Below are 21881 nucleotides of genomic sequence, written 5' to 3'. Positions count from 1 at the left end.
TCCTAGCCTTAATTTTTGCTGTAGGATTAGCAGAGACTGCGCCAACTGACTGACACTGGATTGAAAAGTTTCTATTAGCAGTTTCTTCACCCCACCCTTTTAAAATTCTTTTTAAAATTTTGATGTTACATATGATAACAGAATGCATTACAATTCATATTACACATATAGAGCACAATTTTTCATATCTCTGGTTGTACACTCTTCACCCCCTTTTGATAGGGCATTTTGTTGCCATTGGAAGCATCTGATCTGGCTCCCATTTTTAGATTTAAGCTCTTCATCCTGTGACCCAGGCCTTCACATGATTCAATCAGGCCAAGGTGTTGCCACAACCTACTTTATCATTTTTCCTGCCAGGGAACAGTCTCGGGGACCTGCAGGTATAACAAGACCACATATTCTATCTGCCGACAGGAGGATCAATATACTTGTTTCAATCCACAGTATTACCCAGCTGGGGATTGGCTGGAAGTCCAAAGCTTACCAGAAGGCGACGTGAAACAGGTCCATTAATTTACACAGTTGACTAATCTAAAGCAACCAGTGTCAGTATCCTTGATGCATGGGAAGTCATGAGTGAGACTTGAGCACTTGATGTTACCTGCCCTATGGTCTCAGTAAGTCCACCACATCACATGGAGACATATCTGGGGAAATGAGGTACAGGTTCAATGTCAAGTATATGTGTCAACAGCCTGAAAATGGTGTGTGGGGTCCATGGGTACTGATTATGCTGAGTTTTTTGGTCCCTCTTACAGTTGTGTTGCATGGGTCACCTGGCAGAGTGGTAACAGTAAAACTCCCAAACTTCAAAAGGGTGTTGCTACACCAACTATAAATTGCAAGCCTATAATTTTGTTAATTTCACTATTGTTGACCCTGAAGACTCAGGATGGAGAACAGGCCATCCAACTGGCCTATGTATAGTTTGGAGGAGGTGCTGCCCTGGAACCAAATGGTACTTCAAAAGGGTTACAACTTCACTGAAGTCTTCCTCCTACCAGATCTTTCATTCCTTTTATGAGGAAATGGAGAAAAGCCTGTCTCCTATCTTCGCCATAAACAGAAACCCATTCCTAACCTTGGCAGAGGCTCTGGTTCAATCTCTAAACATGTCTTCTTGCCATGTGTGTAGAGAAACCAATACAGGGTATCAGTGGCCATGGGAGGCTAAAGAGCTAGACCCCCATGAGCCCTATAGTGGAATCATTCTCTCCCCTTCAACCACTGGTGTCTGGTTCCTCAAAACCTCAATTGTTAGAAAATATTGTCTTACCTGAGAGGAAAAACTGTTTAACATCTCAGTTGGGACTCTACCATGTCTGGGCCAAAAATTCTGTAATATAACTACCCGGATAACTACACTGGCTACGTGGAAGGGCCACCTATGCTAAACTGCCCCAATTCTGGTCCAGATCTGGTGAACTGGGGACAATTTGCCCCTCTTTTTTCCCTCCTTCCATTAGCAAGATGGGAGTAGTTGGGCGCCCCAGTATATGAAGACCAAGGGGCCCAAAGAGAGTGGCAAGCCCTGGCAACTGGCAACTGGAAAGATGACGAGTGGCCCCCTGAGTGGATAATTCACTATTTTGGTCCAGCCACCTGGGCAGAAGAGGGGTCCTGCGGGTACTGGACTCCCATGTATATGTTAAATCACAACATTAGGCTAACAGCTGTTGTTGAAATTATAACTAATGAGACGACACAAGCCCTCAATTTACTGGCTAAGCAAGGTATTCAAGTGCACAATGCTATTTATCAGAATTGTTTAGCATCAAACACTACTTGCTTGCTTCTGAAGGTGAGATGAGTGGGAAATTTAACCTGGGCAACTGTTACCTACAAATAGATGATGAGGGCAAGGTCAGAGTAGAAATCAGATTAAAAAACAAAACAAAAAAAGGTCATTTATGTCTTGGTCCAGACCTGAAAAGGTTGGAATCACAAGGAATTATTTAAAGGATGGTTTTCAATTTGAGGGGGATTCAAAACTCTTACAAGTGTTGTGGGTTTAATGCTGGGAGCCTGCCAACTCCTACCCTGCCATATTACCCCTGGTTATGAACTCTATCTCCAGTCTCATGGAGGTATGGTTGGGCAGCATGTGTTATGATGTCACAGAGATATAAGCCTTTAAATCAGAATGATGCCCTTTGACCCTAAAGGGATCTGAGAATCAAAGGGGAGAATGGGGTAAGGGCCCTCCCAGAACAAAGAAAAGGCAACATGTCACATTTACTGTGCATGCCAACTCTGCTGTAAATCTGGGGTGACTCTGTTGTAACTCAGTTATGTGTGATGCTGTCTCAACTTTGTTGCAACTCTATAGCATAAAAATACCCAATCAGAATGTGTATTACCTTATATGGGAGACAAAGAGCTTGCCAGAGGTATATAAGGCCAGCATCCCTGCATACTCAGCCTTTGGATAACAATCCTCTGTGTCTCTACAGGCACAAATAAATAAATTCCTTCCTGTTGAATGTCTTGGTGCCCTGTCTGTGTTCAAATCCCACAATAGCAGGGGTGATTGCTGGGGGCCTGGATGAGTCAACTGATCAACATCCCGGGGTCTGCAGGATCTACTGGGGAATCAGCTGCCCCTGGGGCCATGCTCAGTGCCTCCTGCCTGCATTCCGTCGACCGTGCAGGCTCAGCTCTGACATGCTGCGCCAGAAGGGCAAGTTTTCCCAGCTCTCCTCGCCCTTGGAACCAGCTGAACCAGGACTGGTCAGCACCTCCCCACCAGGAGCAACTCTGGAACGGTTCTTCTCTGGCTGCCACAAAGGGGCACAGGTACCTACAGAGAGAGTTAAAAAACAGGGTGAGATTGGAAAGATCAGGGGTGGGTGGAGCTGAGATCATCCAAACAGAACTGGCCACCTAGAGCTGATGTTGCCCACCACACCTGGGCTTTTGAAGAGGCTGTCCACTGTGCCTGGAACTACCCTTGTTCTTTTACCCACTGCAGTTTTGAAAATCCATTCCTTTAATGTTATTTCATTTAGCACCCACTATCTGCTAGGAACTATTGTAGATAATGAATTACAGAGAAGACTCTATCCTCTGGGACATGGAAACAATCTCCCAACAAACGCCCTTTATTGACAGTCCAGATTGAAGGAAGGAACTGTACCGTGGGACATGGCTTTTCCAGGCCCCGACAAAGGCTCTGGCACATACTCGGTGCCCAAGGGAAGTGAACAATGAATAATTGATGTGAACAAAGGCCTTGGGCTCAATCCCCAGCACCAAAAATAAATAAATAAATAAATAAATGTCATCTTTGGGAAGGTGGAAAATTCACCTGGCAATGGCCCTGTTATATTCCCAGGGCCCTAACAAATGTGTGCCCCTCAACAGGTAATCAATGAACTCCTTAATGACATAATTAGAATCGCCATTCATAATTAAGCACAAATTGTATAACGACTCCTGTGTTAAGCCTTTTACATACATGATAGATCCGAAAAGTCACCTATGTCTGAGACTCCTCCTTGGCCCCGCCCACCCCTCAGAGCCTGCCCCTCCAGAGCCACGCCCTCAGCCCTTCCCAGTAGGGTCCCACTGGCTGCGCCTTTTGGCTCGGGAGGCCCAGAGTCCCTAAGCACTAGCTCACCTTCACTGACCGCAGCCCCCGAAGGCTTCCTGCTCCAAGCAGCGCGCCACAGCTCCTGCACCAGCAGTGGGCGCTCCGAGTCGCCCAGCACGCGCAGGTGCTCTGGCCGCCACTCGCTGCTGCCCACTCTGGCCTTGGCTAGTTGGTCCAGCACGTCGCACAGCATGAAGACGTCCACGCCGCTGCTCTCGCATGGGCTGCTGGCCAACCCATAGTGCTCCAGCGCTTCAGCCACCAGCTCCCGCGCCGTGGCCAGCACGCGCTTGTGGTTGGCACCCGACGCCAGGCCCCTGCCAATGATCTTGAGGATCCCCGGGGATGCAGTGGTGCTAGACTCAATGGAGGCTCCAGCAGTTCTATCTCGCTGGCCCAGCGCTGCGCGTCCCTGGGACTCATCAGTCCTCCAGCGCCCCCAGATTCGGTGGTCCCGGTCCCCGAACCACGAAAGAGCTGAGAGATGGGCTTGGTGTGGTTCCTCGAGGGTCTCCATACAGCATTCACTTCACCCACACGCCCACCACCTGCACATTGGGGACAACTGATCCTACAGCTGCAGCTCGCGGTGTCACAGGAAGAATACCTGGGAGCCACCAGTGAAGCAAGACACAAGAGAGTCACCCAGAAAGGCAAGCAGACACGGAGATGGGGTCCCAGGAAGAGGGAAGCACACAAAGGCCAAAGAGAGAGACAGGGACCAAGAGAGAAGGGAGCAGAGAAGAAAGAATAGACAATGACCCAGGGTCTACCAAGATGGGTGGTGGGTAGAAGTCACAGAAAAGAGAGATTCAAATAAACAAAAGCCAATCCCCCATTCCCAATAGGTGAGCAAGGAGGAGAGGAAGGAAGGCCAATCACAACCGGCTCATCCCAGTGCCTAAGCCCACCTCTCCCCCCATGGGCCCAGGTAAACCAGTATCTGACTTCCTGCTCTCATCACCCAGGCTCCCTTGCCCATTCAGGACTGGAACAGGAGACAGGTCTCTCAGGGTCCCTGACAAGAAAGCAATGAGCCCAAACCAGGGACAGATGGAAGGCAGGTGGGCCAGGGGCAGGTGGACCACTTTGTGGCTACTCACATGACAGAGGCAGGATGGGCCTGTGGCCCGGGGCTTGGTGGGGAGGATGGTTCCACAGGCACACAGGAGAGGGAGCTTTCCAAAGGGGGTGGGGTGCTTCCACCCTCCTTCAATACACCAGATAGCCTGGCCCTAAGGGAAGGTGGATATACATCCCCAATGGGCTGGGTTAGGGGAATGAGGCAGAGGGACATCTGGGAGATGGAGGGGCATCTGGGGAGAGGGATGGGCCCTGGACTACAGGCCCAGGAGGACTGATGGCTGCAGTGGGACCCAGGAGTCTTACCTGGTTCTTACCTGTTGCAGGTTGGGCAGCACCCAGAGGGCCTGGCTCTGATGTCCTGGGTTAGTTCCTGATCCCTTTAGAAAAGCCTGTGCCTCTGACCCAGCCCCAGCACTGTGTGGGGACATTAAAAGGCAAGAGGAAACCCAACAGGAAGAGGTGGGAGGGGGTGTCCTGAGAAGACCAGGCCTGGAGCAGGAGATCTAGGTAGGCCTGGCCCTGGCCTGTTTCTTGGTTCTGGAATTATATCAGTGGTGCCATGTTCCTCACCCTCCTCCCTGAGGCAGGAGCCCATCTCCTGATCTGTCCTCTGAGGGAACGTAAGGTATTATTCAGTCAAGAGGAGTGAGTCAAATACTTAGACCACACGACATGTATTTAATTATTGTTCTCTTTTGAGGCCCTTGTCTTTTGACGGCTAAGAAGCTGTATTTTCAAGGCTCTCATCTGAGGTCTTTGGTTTCTCTTTTGATTTTCGCCAGTAAATAAGCCTGAGGGAGATTGAATGGGTTGAGATTTGCAAATCATGGAACCATGTTAAGTAGAAAGCAGTTGAGAGCCACTCCCCAACTCCCAGCCCCACAGAGCTGACCTATTCAAACAACTATCAACGCCTGGCCCTCCTAGGTAAGCCCCCCACGCTGTAACTCCCACCAGATCTCTGGAAACCTCAGTGGCTCTGCCAACTGCTCCAGCACTGGGCAGTAGGAAGCCCCGCCATTCTCTGCAGTGACTCGCCTGAGAATAAGTGCTACTATCAGGAATATAGAGAAGGAGATCAGCAGCCAGAAGAGGATGTTTTGCAGCCTACTCTCAGTGTCGGAGGAATGGGTGGTCGTGGTCGTGATGATGGTCTCCGGCTGGTCTGGGATAACTGGAATATTCCCCCCCTCCTCCTCCGTTTCAATGTGTGATCCTGGTTTCTCTTCACGGGCATTTGGGGGTATCACTGACAGAGAAGGGACACAGTCAATGGTCAGGGCAGGGATAATGGCCAGCCCATCCCAGTACCCAGGCCAACCAGTAGAAACTTCCCAGGGAACCTTGTCCCTGCCATGAGATGAGGCAGAACCCCATCTGAAGTTAAGCTTCCAAAGCTAAGTGTACCTCCTTCTAACAACACCCAGGGCCCCAGTTCTCTATCCCCAGTACTGACCTTTGACACGATATGAAATGATGGTGGCTGGGCCCGACTTCACCGTGTCCAGCTGGCAGCGATATTTGCCTTCATCCGCTTCACTCACCCTTGGCTTTGTCAGGGTTGATTCCTTCCCCTTGTACAGCAAGGTCTCAGAATTGTTCTCCCAAACCTAGACACAAGCTCCAGAGTATCACAGAGGCCTGGGGATTCCAGGAATTGGGGAAATACAGGGCTGAGAAACTCCCGGGGCCTCAGGAAGACAGGAATCCAGGGGATCATCAAGCAGGACTTGGGGTGCCTGAGAGTCAGGAGTGACCTCACCTACTAGGCCATGAGGGTTGGGTGTAGGCCAGGGGCTCATACCAGCTTGAGTGACTTGGGGTTTAAGGGTTACAGGAGTTGGAGGGCCCCACCCTGTAAAATTTGTAGTCTGTGAGGCCTTCAGAAATATGGTGCCAAGTGAGCAGACAGTCCAAGATCATGTCTTCCATTTCATGGACCTCCACATGGCGCTCTGAGGATGGAGCATGACTGTGAGATGGTTCTTCTGGGGTCACTGCCCTCCCCAAACAGTCTCAGCTTGGTTTGGGCCAGGCCCTTCCCTGCCTCCTGTCTGCATTCTGAGCTCTCTGGACTGTCCCTCCTGTGGTTCCATCCCTCTCCCACCAACCCCTCCAGCAGGGTCCCATGCTCACCCCCGCAGGTCTTGGACTTCAGGCATGTATGAACCTCCTTCTCACAGTTCCGGCACCATATCAGAGTCTGCAACATAACGCCTGGAGGGGCAAGGTCAAGGCTGTATTCACCCACTAAGGTAGGTCTGAAAGAGAGGACAAGGCAAAGGACTGAAGGGCTGGGGGGCTATTGGGCCAAATCCCCTAGGAGGTCATCCCTCCAAGGTTAGTAAAGGGTCCAAACGGAATACACCTGCTACCTGCAAATCCAAGCCAGAGAATGGTGGCCGGAGACCCAGGAACCTCTCAGATGCTGTGAATGTGCATCCAAAAGGGGGAGGGGGAGGGGTGGGTATCATGGGCCACGATGAGGGTAGAAGAATAGCTTCTGCTGTCTGCACTCACCACATTTGTTGGGACAAAAAGCTGCCTCAGAAAGAAAAAGAGAGGGAGAAAAGAATCAGACTTTTAAACGAAGAAGGGTGGGAGAGGGGCTGGGGAAGAGCTGAGGCGTGGGTTCTTGCTTTCCTAGGGAAAGGGCCTGAGGGAAGTTCCCCCTGAGGGGCAGGCAGGAGGAGGGGACTGAGGAAGCCAAGGCCTGGATGTGGAGATGCAGGGGGCTGCAAAGAGGGATTCAGATGGTGGAAGGGAGATAGGGTAGGCCGGGCCCAGGGTTCCCATCTTCCCTCACCCTCCTTCAGGAACTGAGCAGATTCGTGCATAAAATCCCCCTTTTCCTTGTCCAACATCCAGTACAACTGCCTCACGAATTCCTCCCCTGGAAAAGAGTGGGGCGTAGCTCAGCTATTCCTCTCTTGATGGTGCAGGTCCTCATGGGGGCCTCTGTCTAGCATTGTTATTGTTATTTTTTGAAACAGCCTCTAGCTGTCGTTCAGGCTGATCTGTCTGGACTTCTGATCCCAACTGATCCTCCTATCTCAGCCCTCCTGAGCCCACGGACTGTGGGGCTTGTTCTACCTGAGGGGGCTGGCATCCCCCTTTCTGCCTTCTCAGGAAAGGGAACAGAAATCAAGCACTTCACACAGTGCCAGTCACTGGGCTAAGCAATGCACAGGTATCAATCCATCTAATTCTCCCAGGAGCTGAGGGAGGAGGGCACTGTGATGCTGTCCAGTGTAGAGCTGAGGAAACTGCCCATTTTCTTGTTTAAGGCCACATGGATAGAAAGTAGCAGTGCCAGAACTGGAACCTAGGAAATCTGGCTCCAGATCATACCAGCCAAGAGTCGTCACTGACAGCTATGGCTGCCCCGAGATTCAGGACCCCCCAGCCCTTGAGTACACTAACCTTCTACATCACTGTCTGTGATGACTTTCAGCTCCCTCAAGAAATTCGAGGCTGCTTGTTTTATTGTTTTTTCATCTATGGGCAGACATAGAACACCATGTTACAACTTTACTGCCTCCTGTAATTTCTACCATGCCCATGGGAACACACTGCAAGGATAGACCTAATTATGGAACTCACTATTCTGTTTCCCTCTGGGAATTGTTTTCTTACAGATAATTGCTAGATAGGAAGTAGAAAAACAGTGTTTGCTTGCCGCAGTCCGGCTGCAGCAAAATAACCGGGGGGTGACGAATAACTTGTGTACGTTGATACAGCAGGAGTAGGAGCCGTTTATTGCAGGACAGGAGCAGTATTTATACATTCCACACAGCTTATCTAATTAGCATAAACTAGATACATCAGTCAACCAATAAGGAATCTCCACACTTAATGGCTTGTTTTTGTTACTTCTCAAACCACTCCCTCTGGCATTTTGCCAGGCACCATCCAGACTTGTTTACGAACTCTAACATTCCCCTGGCAAAATGCCAGGTGTTATTTTGACTTCTTTACAGACTCTAACATTTGCTAGCTCTGGGAGAGCCTGGAATCTGTATCACAGACTTCTGTAGATCAGGAGAACCTGACCCAGCCCCTTTCATCTCTGGCCCTAGAAATCCTGACCAAAACCCTCTTATGGGAAGCACCAAACATGCCCTGCCCTCACCTACGGCTCCCATATAGGAACCCTCTTTAATCGGCAGTTCCTTGAATTCGTTCATAGTTTTGTGTACAATATCCATCACTTTTTTGTGACCTTTGGCATCCAAGTGCCCAGGCAGGTAGTCTGTCTCCAAGGACTTTACTGCTGCTATGACTGTCGGGTCACATGTGATACAACAGTCCGCAGGAAGCAGGCAGCTGGCCAGTGCAGCCAATGGGAGGGCAAAACACAGCCTCATTGAGCCAGAGCACTCAGTAGAAAACACCAGGAGGGTCCTCTCACCCAGGTCAAGAGCAGGTGGTGCTAAATGGAGAGAAATCAAACCTGTCTTAGAGATGCCCCCCAGGACCTCACATCCTCAGTCTCCCCCATGGGAAAGGAGGATGTTCAGGAAATCTCCAAACCAAGAAGACATGTGTCCTTCATCAAATGACTCAGAGTGTGAAACTAATCCCCAATCCACAAAGCCCCAAATTGGGGGTTTTCATTGCATCCTCAGACATCAGAACACTCTCAACCGTTCCCCACATCAGGAACCAAGATCCCCAACCCGTGCAGATCCTCCAAGCTCCCAGTCCATGGGATCCACAGCTCCCGCCCCCGCCCAAATTAACGTGATCCTCAACTCCAAACCTTAAGTGTATCAACCCTCACATACACAAAGTCCCCAAACCCTGTTGCACCTCAAGCTGAAAAGTCCTTGTCCAACTCAAATGAACTCTCCCGCAGGTTCTCAAAACTCCCTCAAGACCAAACTACACTCCAGATCCCTTACCCTGGGGACCCCACTAATGTATGCAAGACTCCCAGCCACCCTCCTATCCCTCCTGTCCACCCTTGCCCAAGGCTACGACCTCTTATTTTCAGGGTGCACCTTCTCAGGAAATGGAGCCCGCAAAGCACCCTAAACGCGAGGCACCCTAATTAACTAGCTCCTCTCCGACCTTGATCCTTGACTTGTGCCTTCAAACCCAGGATTCGCTCAGGATCCCATTCAGACTGTGAGGAACCCGGTGCCGCGTCCTTCTGCCTTAATATTTCCCACGACTGTAACTCAGGTTTTGTGAGGGACAGTTTGGCTGCGTGAAGTCGAGAGCTTTTCCAAGGGGATATGTGTCACGGGAGGTCCCGGTTCCACCAGGAACTCCAGTCACGTATCCTTTGGAGGGCCAAATCCGAAAAAGTACTTCCTAGGGCTATCTGGCCACGCCCAGAATCTCAACTCTGCTTCTGATTGGACCACAACAAAGGGAGACCCGCCTACCTCTCCATGACGTCACAGGGACGGTGACCTTTACAGACACCTTCATTCCAGCATCCACTCTAGCGAAGTTCATCCGTAGGCTCTGGCTTTCAGAGCCCAGGACCGGGCTTCTGGCCCTCAGCGTCCTCCCTTCCTGGGCCCTGGGGACCTGGATTCTGGCTTGGTGCCCCTGCCAGCCTCAAAGTTAGGGAAGGGGCCATTTCCAGCCTAAGATTAGCACTGCCAGAGGCGCTGGGGTCTTTTTCTCTACTGTGACTGGCGCCCCAAGCTTTATGGAGATTGATGTTCAGTAATGATTCTCTCTCCTCATTTCAATTCCACATTCTCCTCCCAGGTTAAGGAACGAACGCCCAGATCTCAGTGGGATGGGAGTTCTTGAGGCCATTAATGGGGGGTGCTAGAGAAAGGTATGGAGCGCTCCCACCCTTGGAATCCCGAAAGCGCTCTCCTTGCTTTCCTTCCTGCTTCAGGGAAACTCACAGGGTTTCAGCAGCGAAAGGGCTGCCAGATCTGAGTAGGAAGCAAAACCTAAAATATGAATAAAGACAATCTGGGAGCTCCCATCTTCCCTTCAGTGTTTTATCTTACACAGAGGGAGGGGAGGGGATGGCAGGGAGCACAGCTGCAGAGACAAGGGTTGGGAATGTAGAATTTTAATTCCTACCTCCCACTCACCTCCCTTTGGTAGCTGCTTGGGTTGGTACCCTGAAATCCTGAGAAGATCAGAGGCCTAGATTCCTGGAGGGGGAATGATTAGATTTGGCTGTGTCTGTTGAACCCTTTTCAAGGCACAAAAAACCAGCAAGGGCTCCTGAAATGAATGTAAGAGACTCGTGCTCTCTGGCCAGAACTTGTGCTCCTGGTGGGGTCTGACATGGGTTCAGAGGTCTTGGTATCTTCAGATCCTTTCATCTCAGACCTACCAGATTTAGTCCTTGAGTTCAGGGAACCACAGAGGTTGACAAGGAACAAATACCCTCTACAGAGACTTGCTGGTTGCCAGACATTAAAATCCAGATTCTCAGCATCCCAGCTAGAAAACAGGACACTTCCTTGATCCTAATCCCAGAGATAACAGATGCACATCCTGTGTTGGGAATTTTTGAGCTTACAAATTAGAAGTCACCCTGACTCACCAGAAGATTCTGCTGCAGAATTTGTTGTACTTCCCCAATAGGTATTCCTCTCCCAAGTCCCATGTTTTATAATGTTTGTTTGAGGGAGAAAAAAAAATAAAAGAATCTTGACTTTCCTCAGGAAATAACAGACATGGCTGTGGTGACAACTGCTCCAGCATTTCCACAGCACGTGAGCAGAGGAGGTTACTCAATGACACCTAGCATCACCCAGGGTTCAACAGGATTCAATCCCCAGTACATACTCAAAACAGACGATGGTTCACTAGAGGTCGTTTCCCAAATCTCGGTCATTCTGGTAGTGCGGGGAGTGTTGAGTATGGCAGTAGTCCCTTCATCAGATTCTTTGCAGAACAATGTAGAATTCTGGATCTTTATTCCCCAGTCTCTGCAGGGATATTCAAGAACAGTAGAGCTGGTTCTCCATAGAACAAACCCCAATGGGAATTAGTCCAGGAACCCTGAAGGAGAGCTAATGAGGGCCTGCTCTAGATCAGCCATGAGGTCCTTCAGTCTTCTGAACACCAGGGCAGAAGTAACACCTCTGCTAGGAAAGACCAGCAGAGTGGACTTTAGAAGGCAGGGTTCCCTGTTCTCAGGGGCAGCCATGCAGAAATACTATGGAAATGATGATCAGGTGGGCACTGTGGCTTCTGGAGCCACCATGAGCTTCACTGGGCATTGCCAGCCATCAGAAAAAATGTTCTGCTGGTTGTAGGTGTTCAGGCAGCTCCAGGAAGCCCCTACTTCTTTCCACCTCTGGCCAACTAGAATCTCTCTGGCCATGGGCACCACCTGTTCTGGGACCACCCCTGATTTCTCCAGAAGCTGCCAAGCCTCTGGAGACATGTCTGTCTGACTGTAGCCTGATGAGACCAGTCCCAAAAGTCTCCCTGGCTTCCAAGGCCCAGCCCCTGTCTGCACTGGAGACAAGTCTGCATTAATGCCCACCCACTCAGGCAGGAAGGCAGCCTCAGGCTTGAAGACCTTCAGGAACTCTGAGTCTGGCAGGGTGAGGTTGGCAAGGTAGACAGTGTCTCCACCAGCCAGGTAGGCAGCCCAGAAGCCAAAGGTACCAGTGGTCCTGACAGTGTGGTTATACTGAATGACAAGGACCAAGGCTATCCCCCGTGAGCCACATCACCATGGGAGCATGAATATTTTCCCAGCACCTTCATGCCATAGATGGTGAACACAAAGATGGGGGCTTCATGCCAGGCCCAGAACCAGTCCATAGCCTGCTGAATATAAGCGCTGTCACTCACCACACCCTTCTAGCACTGGGCCAGCACCCGCAGATGTCTTCATGGTAGACAACGACAACCACAAATGTGTGAGGTCGGGTTCCAGTGAGCCTTAGGCAGAGCTGACCCAATAAATGCTGGGCCTCCTCCTGGAGGTTGTCATGAGGGGGAACTTCCTGCAGATGCTGGAAGAAAATCCAACAGCCAGGGAAACCAGAGAGCCACAGAGTAGCTTCTCCCATAACATCCAGCACAGGAAATTGGTGCTGCCAAGATCAACCCACCACCCCACTAAAATGGACTCTCCCCTACTATCATCCTCAAAGAATGAAGCTCTCCAAGGAAACATTCCTCCACTTCCACAATGCTGGCCCCGCTTACTCATTATTCTACCCTTAAGATGGAGCCTTACAGATATTTCCCAATTCACTAAGATATTTCCCCTCTCTCAATATCCCAAAGGAAACAGATGTTTTAAAAGTCACTCTGGAAGAGAGTTAATGAGTGCTTGCTCTAGATAAACCAAGGGTTCCTTCAATATTCTGAACACTAGGGCAGAAGTAACATCTCTTGGAGAAAAGACCATCAGAGTGGACTCTAGAGGGAGGGTCCCCTCTCCTGAGGGGCAGCCATTCAGAAGACTTAAACAAAGGTAACAACCCAAAGGGTGTTCCATTGCCTAGACCTGTGAAGGTGCATTTCTAAGGTGAGCCCTTTCCACAGTGCATTCTCTCAGTTATTCCCATCCCTTACAAGGAAGCCTGCTCCAACAATGGACTCCTCTATTTGCCCTCACTCCCTTGTAGGAGGACTCCAAAGACATGCCCACAACATCAACAGAGGTTCTCACTATGCCCCTCCTTATAGGGGACACCTCCTAGAGATTTCCATAGAGTGGCTTTTCTAGTAATCATGCTTTCAAACACCTGCCTCAAGGAGAGAGCTTCCTACTTCATCCACTCCCCGAAAAGATGCATTCCAAAGAATCTTTCTTAAAAAGGTGCTCTTGTCTCCATTCTGTAAAAATGGAAGCAGTGTGTCACCTTTACAAAATAAACCGAAGACTGTGTGCATGTATGAACGTGTACCAACTAATTCCATCAATATATAAAACTATAATGTAACAAAGTAAAATAAAAATACATAAGTAAAATAAATCTAAAGTTCAAGTTCTCCCATTGTCACCCAAATGTGTAAATGCATAGAAGTGCCAGCACCCGCTGCCTGCATCCACAGTGGTCAAATGTCCCAGTGAAAACCATCACCTTTTACAAATGGGTTCATCCACTCCCCCACCAAAGAAATACAGGCTTTTCTAGATCAAGACCCCAGACACCAGTCAAGGACGTCCCTGCCCCAGCACATGCACTCTCCTGTCGTCCTCCCTCAAGAAATGATGTCTGCACAGGGTCTCCTTCCTGCAGTGGACTCTCCTTTGAAAAGACACAGCTTGCCCCCCTACACTTTCAGTGACAGGACCATGCCCTGTTTATGCCTCCAGTGTAATCTTTTTTTGTTGTTGTTGTTGTTGATGGATTCTTTTTTTTTAATATTTATTTATTTTTTTAGTTATTGGCAGACACAACATCTTTGTATGACACAACATCTTTGTTTGTATGTGGTGCTGAGGATCGAACCCGGGCCGCACACATGCCAGGCGAGCGCACTACCGCTTGAGCCACATCCCCAGCCCTCCAGTGTAATCTTGTCAGCCATCTCCCTTCTGCCTCCTCCACACTCACACTCTGCAACCTGGCTGTGCTTTTGCCTACCAGAGGACCTGAGGCTACGTCAACCAGAGGAATTCTGAGAACTACAGGTTTATCACTCTCCAAAGACAGGGGGGACATAGGGCTCTGGGTGGTTGGGGAGGCGATGCTCACCTGGGCATCCTGATAGCCCTGGAGCAGTAGAAAGTAGGGGCGATTGCTGGGGGCCTGGATGAGGCACTGAGTCAACTGATCAAAATCCCCAGGGTCTGCAGGTACTATTTGGGTATCAGCTGCCCCTGGGGCCATGCTAAGTGCTTGCTGCCTATGTTCCTGCTGCCGCCTTCTCCGACCCTGCAGGCTCAGCTCTGATACGCTGCGCCGTAAGGACAGCGTTCCTTGCCCCCAGATCCAGACCCAGGACCAGGACTGGCCAGTGCGGCCCCACCAGAAGCTGCCCAGGAACGGTTCTTCTGTGGTCGCCATGAGGTGGCGCCCTTGCCTACGGAGAGAATTAAAATGCCTGAGAGTAGAAAGACCAGGGAGAGAGAGAGAACTGAGATCATCCATCACAAGCTGAGTGCCCTGTCCCTCAGTGCACAGGGCTGCGCGCCTCCAGTCTCCCTGTGGCATGTGCAACCCTTGCCTCCTGCTTCAGGTCCCATGTAACAAAACTTCCTTGGCCTCTACGAACACCTCTTCCTCTAGCCCTTTGCTTTACCCTGTGCCCACACTTGGCAGCCAACCCAGCCTAAGGCCACCTAATCCAAGACCTGCCACCAGAAACACAAGTTCCTCTCCCTCCTAGGCTCTGCCCACATAGGCCCTGACCCTCAAGATCCGCCTCAGCATAGTTCCCTGAGCTGTCTCCTGACACACAGACCCACAAGCAGGTGCCACCACACCTCACCAGGCCCAACACCTCAGGCTCAGGCCTACTCAGTTCCTCAGACTCCACCCTGGCCCCGCAGGCCCACCCACGGCTCTGCACAGCCCTCCAGGACATTGTCCTGGCCTGTTCCTCATCTCCTAGTTCTCTCCAACTTAGATTTTCCCCTAACACTGGCCGAATCCCTGGGAATTCGCTAGGCTCTGGCGCTTCCCGCAGGCTGCTGAGCTGCCAGAACCCACCGACACCCCGCTGGGGAGCTACCACTGCTTTGGCCACCTACACATTCAGCCTCCTGCAAGGCAGCCTGGAATGCCTCCTAAAGGCCCTGACTCCATCCCGAGACACTCTGGGACACCTCCAACCACTGCCACCAACCGGGCCAGCCCCACGGGAATCCAAGCACCACTCTGTAGGTCCTGGGAAACCAGCAGGTCCCGCCCAGCGCTCAGATGCTGCAGCCCCGCCTTCTCCCAGGCTAGTCCCCCATTGGCTCCCCCCAACCTGCTTTAAGGTGCCCACTCGCCAAAGTTCCAATTGCAGCGTGGGTGAGTCAGTGGCTAGCTGCAGGGTTTCCTCGGGTCTGAAGATGAAGACCGGGGATCCGCCTCTGCGAACAGAATCGCAGAGAGTCATCCAGAAAGACAAGCAGACACGGAGATGGGGTCCCAGGAAGGGGGAAGGACACCAATACCCCAAGAGAAAGAGGGACAGGAGTGAGAAGGGAGCAGAGACAGTAAGGAAAAACAGAGACCCAGGGATGACCAAAATGGGTGGTGGGTAGACACAGCAGGAAAGAGACTCTAAATAAATAAAGGCCAGTCCCACAGAAGCCATTACCAAGAGGTGAGAAGGGAGGGGAGGGGAGGAAGGAAGCAGAATCAAAACCCGCCCTGTGTGGCCCACCCCAGTGCCTAAGCCCACCTCTCCCCCCACTGGGCCCAGGTAAACCAGTATCTGACTTCCTGCTCTCATCACCCAGGCTCCCTTGCCCATTCAGGACTGGAACAGGAGACAGGTCTCTCAGGATCCCTGACAAGAAAGCAATGCATGGGGCTGAGCCCAAACCAGGGACAGATGGAAGGCAGTTGGGCCAGGGGCAGGTGGACCACTTTGTGGCTACTCACATGACAGAGGCAGGATGGGCCTGTGGCCCGGGGCTTGGTGGGGAGGATGGTTCCACAGGCACACAGGGGAGGGAGCTTTCCAAAGTGGATGGGGTGCTTCCACCCTCCTTCAATACACCAGATAGCCTGGCCCTAAGGGAAGGTGGATATACATCCCCAATGGGCTGGGGTTAGGGGAATGAGGCAGAGGGACATCTGGGAGATGGAGGGGCATCTGGGGAGAGGGATGGGCCCTGGACTACAGGCCCAGGAGGACTGATGGCTGCAGTGGGACCCAGGAGTCTTACCTGGTTCTTACCTGTTGCAGGTTGGGCAGCACCCAGAGGGCCTGGCTCTGATGTCCTGGGTTAGTTCCTGATCCCTTTAGAAAAGCCTGTGCCTCTGACCCAGCCCCAGCACTGTGTGGGGACATTAAAAGGCAAGAGGAAACCCAACAGGAAGAGGTGGGAGGGGGTGTCCTGAGAAGACCAGGCCTGGGGCAGGAGATCTAGGTAGGCCTGGCCCTGGCCTGTTTCTTGGTTCTGGAATTATATCACAGTCTGCTGTCCCCTCCACCAGACCTCAGTGGTGCCATGTTCCTCACCTCCTCCCTGAGGCAGGAGCCCATCTCCTGATCTGTCCTCTGGGGGAACGTAAGGTATTAATTAGTCCAGAGGAGTGAGTCAAATACTTAGACAACAAGACACGTATTTAATTATTTTTTCACTTTGAGGTCATTGTCCTTGATGTCTTAGATGATGTATTTTCAACTCCCTTCGAGGTCGCTGACTTTGTTGTCTTAACAGATGACGTCTTAGAAGCTGTATTTGCAAGGCTGGATTGTGAGCACTGTTTCTGTCTGGATCTTCGCCAGTAAATTAGCCTAGGGGAGATTGAACGAGGTTGAGAGGTGCAACTCAGGGAGTCATGTTAGGTAGGAAGCAGTTGGGACCCACTCCCTAACTCCCAGCCCCACAGAGCTGACCTATTCAAACAACTATCAACGCCTGGCCCTCCTAGGTAAGCCCCCCACGCTGTAACTCCCACCAGCTCTCTGGAAACCTCAGTGGCTCTGCCAACTGCTCCAGCATTGGGCAGTAGGAAGCCCCCCCTCTCCCTCCAGGTCCCACCTTCCTCCCTAGACTCACCTGAGAAGAAGGGCTGCTACCAGAAGTATTAAGAAGGAGATCAGCAGCGCAAAGAGGCGGCCTTGCAGCATACTCTGGGCCTGCGAACGCTGGAGGGATGTGATGGGCTCTAGGTGTGCTGACGCTGCTGTACTTTCTGTGGGCCTTTCTGAGTTCACATCTAACGGGCTCCCCTCAGTGTCTTCAAGCTTTTCTTTATGTTTCTCATGGCGGATTTTAGGGGGCAGCACTGATAATAGGAGGGCCAATAGCAGTCAGAGAAGGATTGAGGCGCACCAGCCCCAAGACCCAGGCCCTCCAGTAGAAACCTCCTAGGGAACACCATCCCTGCCACCAGAGGCCACGACAGAGGCCTGAAGGCAGAACCCCATCTGAAGTTAAGCTTCCAAAGCTGAGAATACTTCCTGTACCTCCTTCTAACAATACCCAGGGCCCCAGTTCTCTATCACCCCAGTACTGACCTGTGACATGATATGAAATGATGGTGGCTGGGCCTGACATCACCGTGTCCAGCTCACAGCGATATTTGCCTTCATCCGCTTCACTCACCCTTGGCTTTGTCAGGGTTGATTCCTTCCCCTTGTACAGCAAGGTCTCAGAATTGTTCTCCCAAACCTAGACACAAGCTCCAGAGTATCACAGAGGCCTGGGGATTCCAGGAATTGGGGAAATACAGGGCTGAGAAACTCCCGGGGCCTCAGGAAGACAGGAATCCAGGGGATCATCAAGCAGGACTTGGGGTGCCTGAGAGTCAGGAGTGACCTCACCTACTAGGCCATGAGGGTTGGGTGTAGGCCAGGGGCTCATACCAGCTTGAGTGACTTGGGGTTTAAGGGTTACAGGAGTTGGAGGGCCCCACCCTGTAAAATTTGTAGTCTGTGAGGCCTTCAGAAATATGGTGCCAAGTGAGCAGACAGTCCAAGTTCAGTTCTTCCGATTGATGGACCTCCACATGTTGCTCTGAGGATGGAGCATGACTGTGAGATGGTTCTTCTGGGGTCACTGCCCTCCCCAAACAGTCTCAGCTTGGTTTGGGCCAGGCCCTTCCCTGCCTCCTGTCTGCATTCTGAGCTCTCTGGACTGTCCCTCCTGTGGTTCCATCCCTCTCCCACCAACTCCTCCAGCCTGGTCCCATACTCACCCCCGCAGTTTATGGGCTTCCGGCAAGCGTGAACCTTTTGCTCACAGTGCTGGCACCATATCAGAGTCTGAAACATGATGCCTGGAGGGGCAAGGTCAAGGCTGTGTTCACCCATTAAGAGGTGGGTTTGAAAAAGGTCAAGGGGAAGGGCTAAAGGGCTGGGGGCCTGCTGGGCCAAATCCCTAGGAGGTCATCCCTCCAAGGTCAGTAAAGAGTCCAAATAGGGGCCGGAGTTGTGGGTCAGTGGTAGAGCACTTGCCTAGCACGCGTGAGGCACTGGGTTCGATCCCCGGCACCACATACAAAATAAATAAATAAAATCAAGGTATTGTGTCCATCTATAACTAAAATAAATAAATAAATAAGAGTTCACATAGGATACACCTGCTACCTGCAAATCCAAGCCAGAAAAAGGTGGCTGGAGACCCAGGAACCTCTCAGATGCTGCAAATGTGCATCCAGAAGGCGGGAAGGGGAGGGGTGGGTATCATGGGCCACGATGAGGGTAGAAGAATAGCTTCTGCTGTCTGCACTCACCACATTTGTTGGGACATAAAGCTGCCTCAGAAGGGAGAAAAGAAGGAGAAAAGAATCAGACTTTTAAATGAAGAAGGGTGGGAGAGGGGCTGGGGAGGAGTAGAGGTATGGGGAAGGGCCTGAGGGAGGTGACCCCTGAGGGGTCAGCAGGAGGAGGGAACTGAGGAAGCCAAGGGCCTGGATGTGGAGATGCAGGGGGCTGGAGAAAGGGACTCAGGTGGTAGAAAGGGGAAGGAGTTGGAAGGGTCCAGGGTTCCCATCTTTCCTCACCCTCCTTCTGGAAATGAAGAGCTTGCAGGTTAAAATCATCCTTTTCCTTGATCAGTGTGTGGTTGAGCTCTCTGATAAAGTCCTCTCCTGGGAGAAAGCAGTAGTGCTTAGTTCTCTCCTCCCCCAGGTGTGTGTGGGTTCTGAATAGGGTCTTCATCTTTGGAGACAGGCATTCTTTTTTTTTTTTTTTTCCCCAATTGAAACAGCCTCTAGCTGTTGCTCAGGCTCTCTGGACTCCTGATCCCTCGGATCCTCCTGCCTCAGCCCTCCTGAGCACCAGGGGCTACAGGGAATGTGCCACCTGGAGGGGCTGACATTCCATCTTCTGCCTTCTCAGGAAAGGGCACAGAAATCAAGTACTTCACACAGTGCCAGTCACTGGGCTAAGCAATGCACAGGTATCAACCCATCTAATCCTCCCAGGAGCTGAGGGAGGAGGGCACTGTGATGCTGTCCAGTGTAGAGCTGAGGAAACTGCCCAGTTTCTCGCTCAGGGCCACAAGGATGGGAAGTGGCAGAGCCAGAATTTGAACTAGGCAGTTAGTCCCAGAGCCATGCATCACATCCCCAGGGTAGGTATCACTAGCAATGGCTCTCCTGCAAAATCCAGGACCCTCCTCCCAGCCCTTCAGTCATTAACCTTTTACATTACTGTCTGTGATGCGTTTCAGCTCCTTCAGCAAAGTCCGGGACACCTCTTCCAATGAGTTCTTATCTGTGGGTTGATACAGAACCCCAGATTCCACCTTTACTCCACTCTAAGGCTACTACCTCATAATATCTACCATGCCCATGGGAACACAGTGCAAGGATAGACCTAATTATGGAACTCACTATTCTGTTTCCCTCTGGGAATTGTTTTCTTACAGACAATTGCTAGAAAGGAAGTGGAAAAACAGTGTTTGCTAGCTCTGGGAGGGCCTGGAACCTGCAACTTGCCTACTCCATTCCCAAGACCAGGGGAACCTGGCCCATCCCCTTTCATCACTGGCCCTGGAAATCCTGGACCCAATCCTTCTTAGAAGCACCAGAGATGAATGGGCCCTCTCTGCCCTGCCCCTCACCTATGATTCCTGCATAGGAACCCTCGATGAACAGCCGGTCCTGAAAATCTTTCAAAATATTGTATACCATATCCATCACTTTTTCACGGTCTTTGGCTTCCAGGTGTCCAGGCAAGTAATCCTTCTCCAAGGACTTTACTGCTTCCATGACTGACGGCTCACATGTGACACAACAGCTTGCTGGAATCAGGCAGCAGGCCAGTGCAGCCAACAGGAGCACAAAACACAGCCCCATTGAGGCCTGAGCACTCGGTAGAGAAAACACCAGGAGGGTCCTCTCACGCTCGACAGAGTAGATGACTCTAAACAGAGAGAAGCCAAAGCCCATCTTAAGGTCCCATGAACCCCACATGTGCAATCTCCCCCATGGGAACAGGTCTTCAGGAAATCTCCATAGGATGAAGACTTGTATGCTTCATCAGATGCTTCAGAATTTTGTGACTTATGCCCCATCCAGAGGACCCCAAACTGAGGGTCTTCATTCATCCTCAGAGATCACCAATTTTTTTTTTTTTTTTTAGGTACCAGAGATTGAACCCAGGGACACTTAACCACTGAGCTACACCCAAGCCCTTTTCATTGTTTTTACTTTGGAGACAGGGTTTTGCTATGTTTCTTAAGCCCTCACTAAATTGTTGAGGCTGGCTTTAAACTAGCAATCCGCCGGCCTCATCCTCCGAGGTCGTTCAGATTACAGAGGTATACCACCATGCCCAGTGAGATCAGCAGACATTTAAAACATTCCCCACGTAAGGACCCAAGTCCGCCCTAACCATGCAGACTCTCCAAGCTGCCAATCCATGGGACCCACAGCTCCCCCACAATTAATGTGGTCCTGAACTTCCAACCTCAAGCCAATCAACACTCAGACACACCCAAGCCCCCAAACCCTGTTGCACCTCAAGCTGAAAAGTCCATGTCCAGCTTCAATATATCAGACTCTCCCACATGTTCTCAAAACTCCCTCAAGACCAAAGTACACTCCAGATCCCTTACCCTGGGGACCCCACGAATGTATGCAAGACTCCCAGCCACCCTCCTGTCCCTCCTGTCCACCCTTGCCCAAGGCTAAGACCTCTTATTTTCAGGGTGCACCTTCTCAGGAAACGGAGCCCCAAAGTGCCCTAAACGCGAGGCACCCTAACTAACTAGCCCCTCTCCGACCTTGATCCTTGACTTGTGCCCTCAAACCCAGGATTCGCTCAGGATCCCATTCAGACTGTGAGGAACCCAGTGCCGTGTCCTTCTGCCTTAATATTTCCCACGACTGTAACTCAGGTTTTGTGAGGGACAGTTTGGCTGCGTGAAGTCGACAGCTTTTCCAAGGGGATATGTGTCACGGGAGGTCCCGGTTCCACCAGGAACTCCAGTCAACGTATCCTTTGGAGGGCCAAATCCGAAAAGTACTTCCTAGGGCTATCTGGCCACGCCCAGAATCTCAACTCTGCTTCTGATTGGCCTCCACATGGGAGACCCGCCTACCTCTCCATGACATCACAGGGACGGTGACCTTTACAGACACCTTCATTCCAGCATCCACCCTAGCAAAGTCCATCCTCACGA

The 21881-nt window shown here is 51.2% G+C and overlaps 2 protein-coding genes across 4 annotated transcripts; both read right to left on the bottom strand.

The window, feature by feature from the left end:
• Nucleotides 1-56: 56 nt before the first annotated feature.
• Nucleotides 57-10961, bottom strand: LOC124107996 (izumo sperm-egg fusion protein 1-like). 3 transcript variants are annotated; one of them, XM_046466373.2, is made up of 12 exons: nucleotides 9755-10961; nucleotides 8814-9113; nucleotides 8105-8179; nucleotides 7488-7574; nucleotides 7202-7222; nucleotides 6818-6898; nucleotides 6536-6636; nucleotides 6138-6291; nucleotides 3623-5930; nucleotides 2364-2803; nucleotides 488-650; nucleotides 57-377 (listed from the first exon to the last, which is right to left on the bottom strand). In XM_046466373.2, the coding sequence occupies exons 2-9, from the start codon at nucleotides 9046-9048 to the stop codon at nucleotides 5605-5607; spliced, it is 1080 nt and encodes a 359-aa protein (XP_046322329.1). In that variant the 5' UTR covers nucleotides 9049-9113; nucleotides 9755-10961; the 3' UTR covers nucleotides 57-377; nucleotides 488-650; nucleotides 2364-2803; nucleotides 3623-5604. The 3 variants fall into 3 exon arrangements, with proteins under 3 accessions (XP_046322329.1, XP_058442056.1, XP_046322326.1); XM_058586073.1 differs by having other exon boundaries at nucleotides 488-2803; nucleotides 3623-4830; nucleotides 4996-5930; XM_046466370.2 differs by having other exon boundaries at nucleotides 488-2803.
• A 6341-nt stretch (nucleotides 10962-17302) lies between these two features.
• LOC124107812 (izumo sperm-egg fusion protein 1-like) lies at nucleotides 17303-20553 on the bottom strand. Its single transcript, XM_046466007.1, has 8 exons — nucleotides 20319-20553; nucleotides 19895-19969; nucleotides 19255-19341; nucleotides 18985-19005; nucleotides 18448-18528; nucleotides 18166-18266; nucleotides 17768-17921; nucleotides 17303-17535 (listed from the first exon to the last, which is right to left on the bottom strand). The coding sequence occupies exons 1-8, from the start codon at nucleotides 20551-20553 to the stop codon at nucleotides 17303-17305; spliced, it is 987 nt and encodes a 328-aa protein (XP_046321963.1).
• Between the last annotated feature and the right edge of the window lie 1328 nt (nucleotides 20554-21881).

Source organism: Marmota monax, unplaced genomic scaffold, assembly GCF_021218885.2.
Source record: "Marmota monax isolate L192 unplaced genomic scaffold, Marmota_monax_Labrador192_F-V1.1 WCK01_AAM20220418_F8-fsc00160, whole genome shotgun sequence".
NCBI classification, from domain to species: Eukaryota; Metazoa; Chordata; class Mammalia; order Rodentia; family Sciuridae; genus Marmota; species Marmota monax.
This window is presented reverse-complemented; position numbering and strand designations above follow the sequence as displayed.

Bases quoted from the DNA above. Each gene is read 5' to 3' on its own strand.
- LOC124107812 (XM_046466007.1), bottom strand. From the start codon at position 20,553: ATGGGGCTGTGTTTTGTGCTCCTGTTGGCTGCACTGGCCTGCTGCCTG. The intron at 19,970-20,318 runs GTGAGGGGCAGG...ATCAACCCACAG, and splicing joins TTCCTATGCAGGAATCATAG to ATAAGAACTCATTGGAAGAG. The intron at 19,342-19,894 runs GTTAATGACTGA...GCTTTCTCCCAG, and splicing joins CACAGACAGTAATGTAAAAG to GAGAGGACTTTATCAGAGAG.
- LOC124107996 (XM_046466370.2), bottom strand. From the start codon at position 9,048: ATGAGGCTGTGTTTTGCCCTCCCATTGGCTGCACTGGCCAGCTGCCTG. The intron at 7,223-7,487 runs GTGAGGGAAGAT...TTTCTGAGGCAG, and splicing joins TGCTCAGTTCCTGAAGGAGG to CTTTTTGTCCCAACAAATGT. The intron at 5,931-6,137 runs GTCAGTACTGGG...CTTCTCTGTCAG, and splicing joins CATTTCATATCGTGTCAAAG to TGATACCCCCAAATGCCCGT.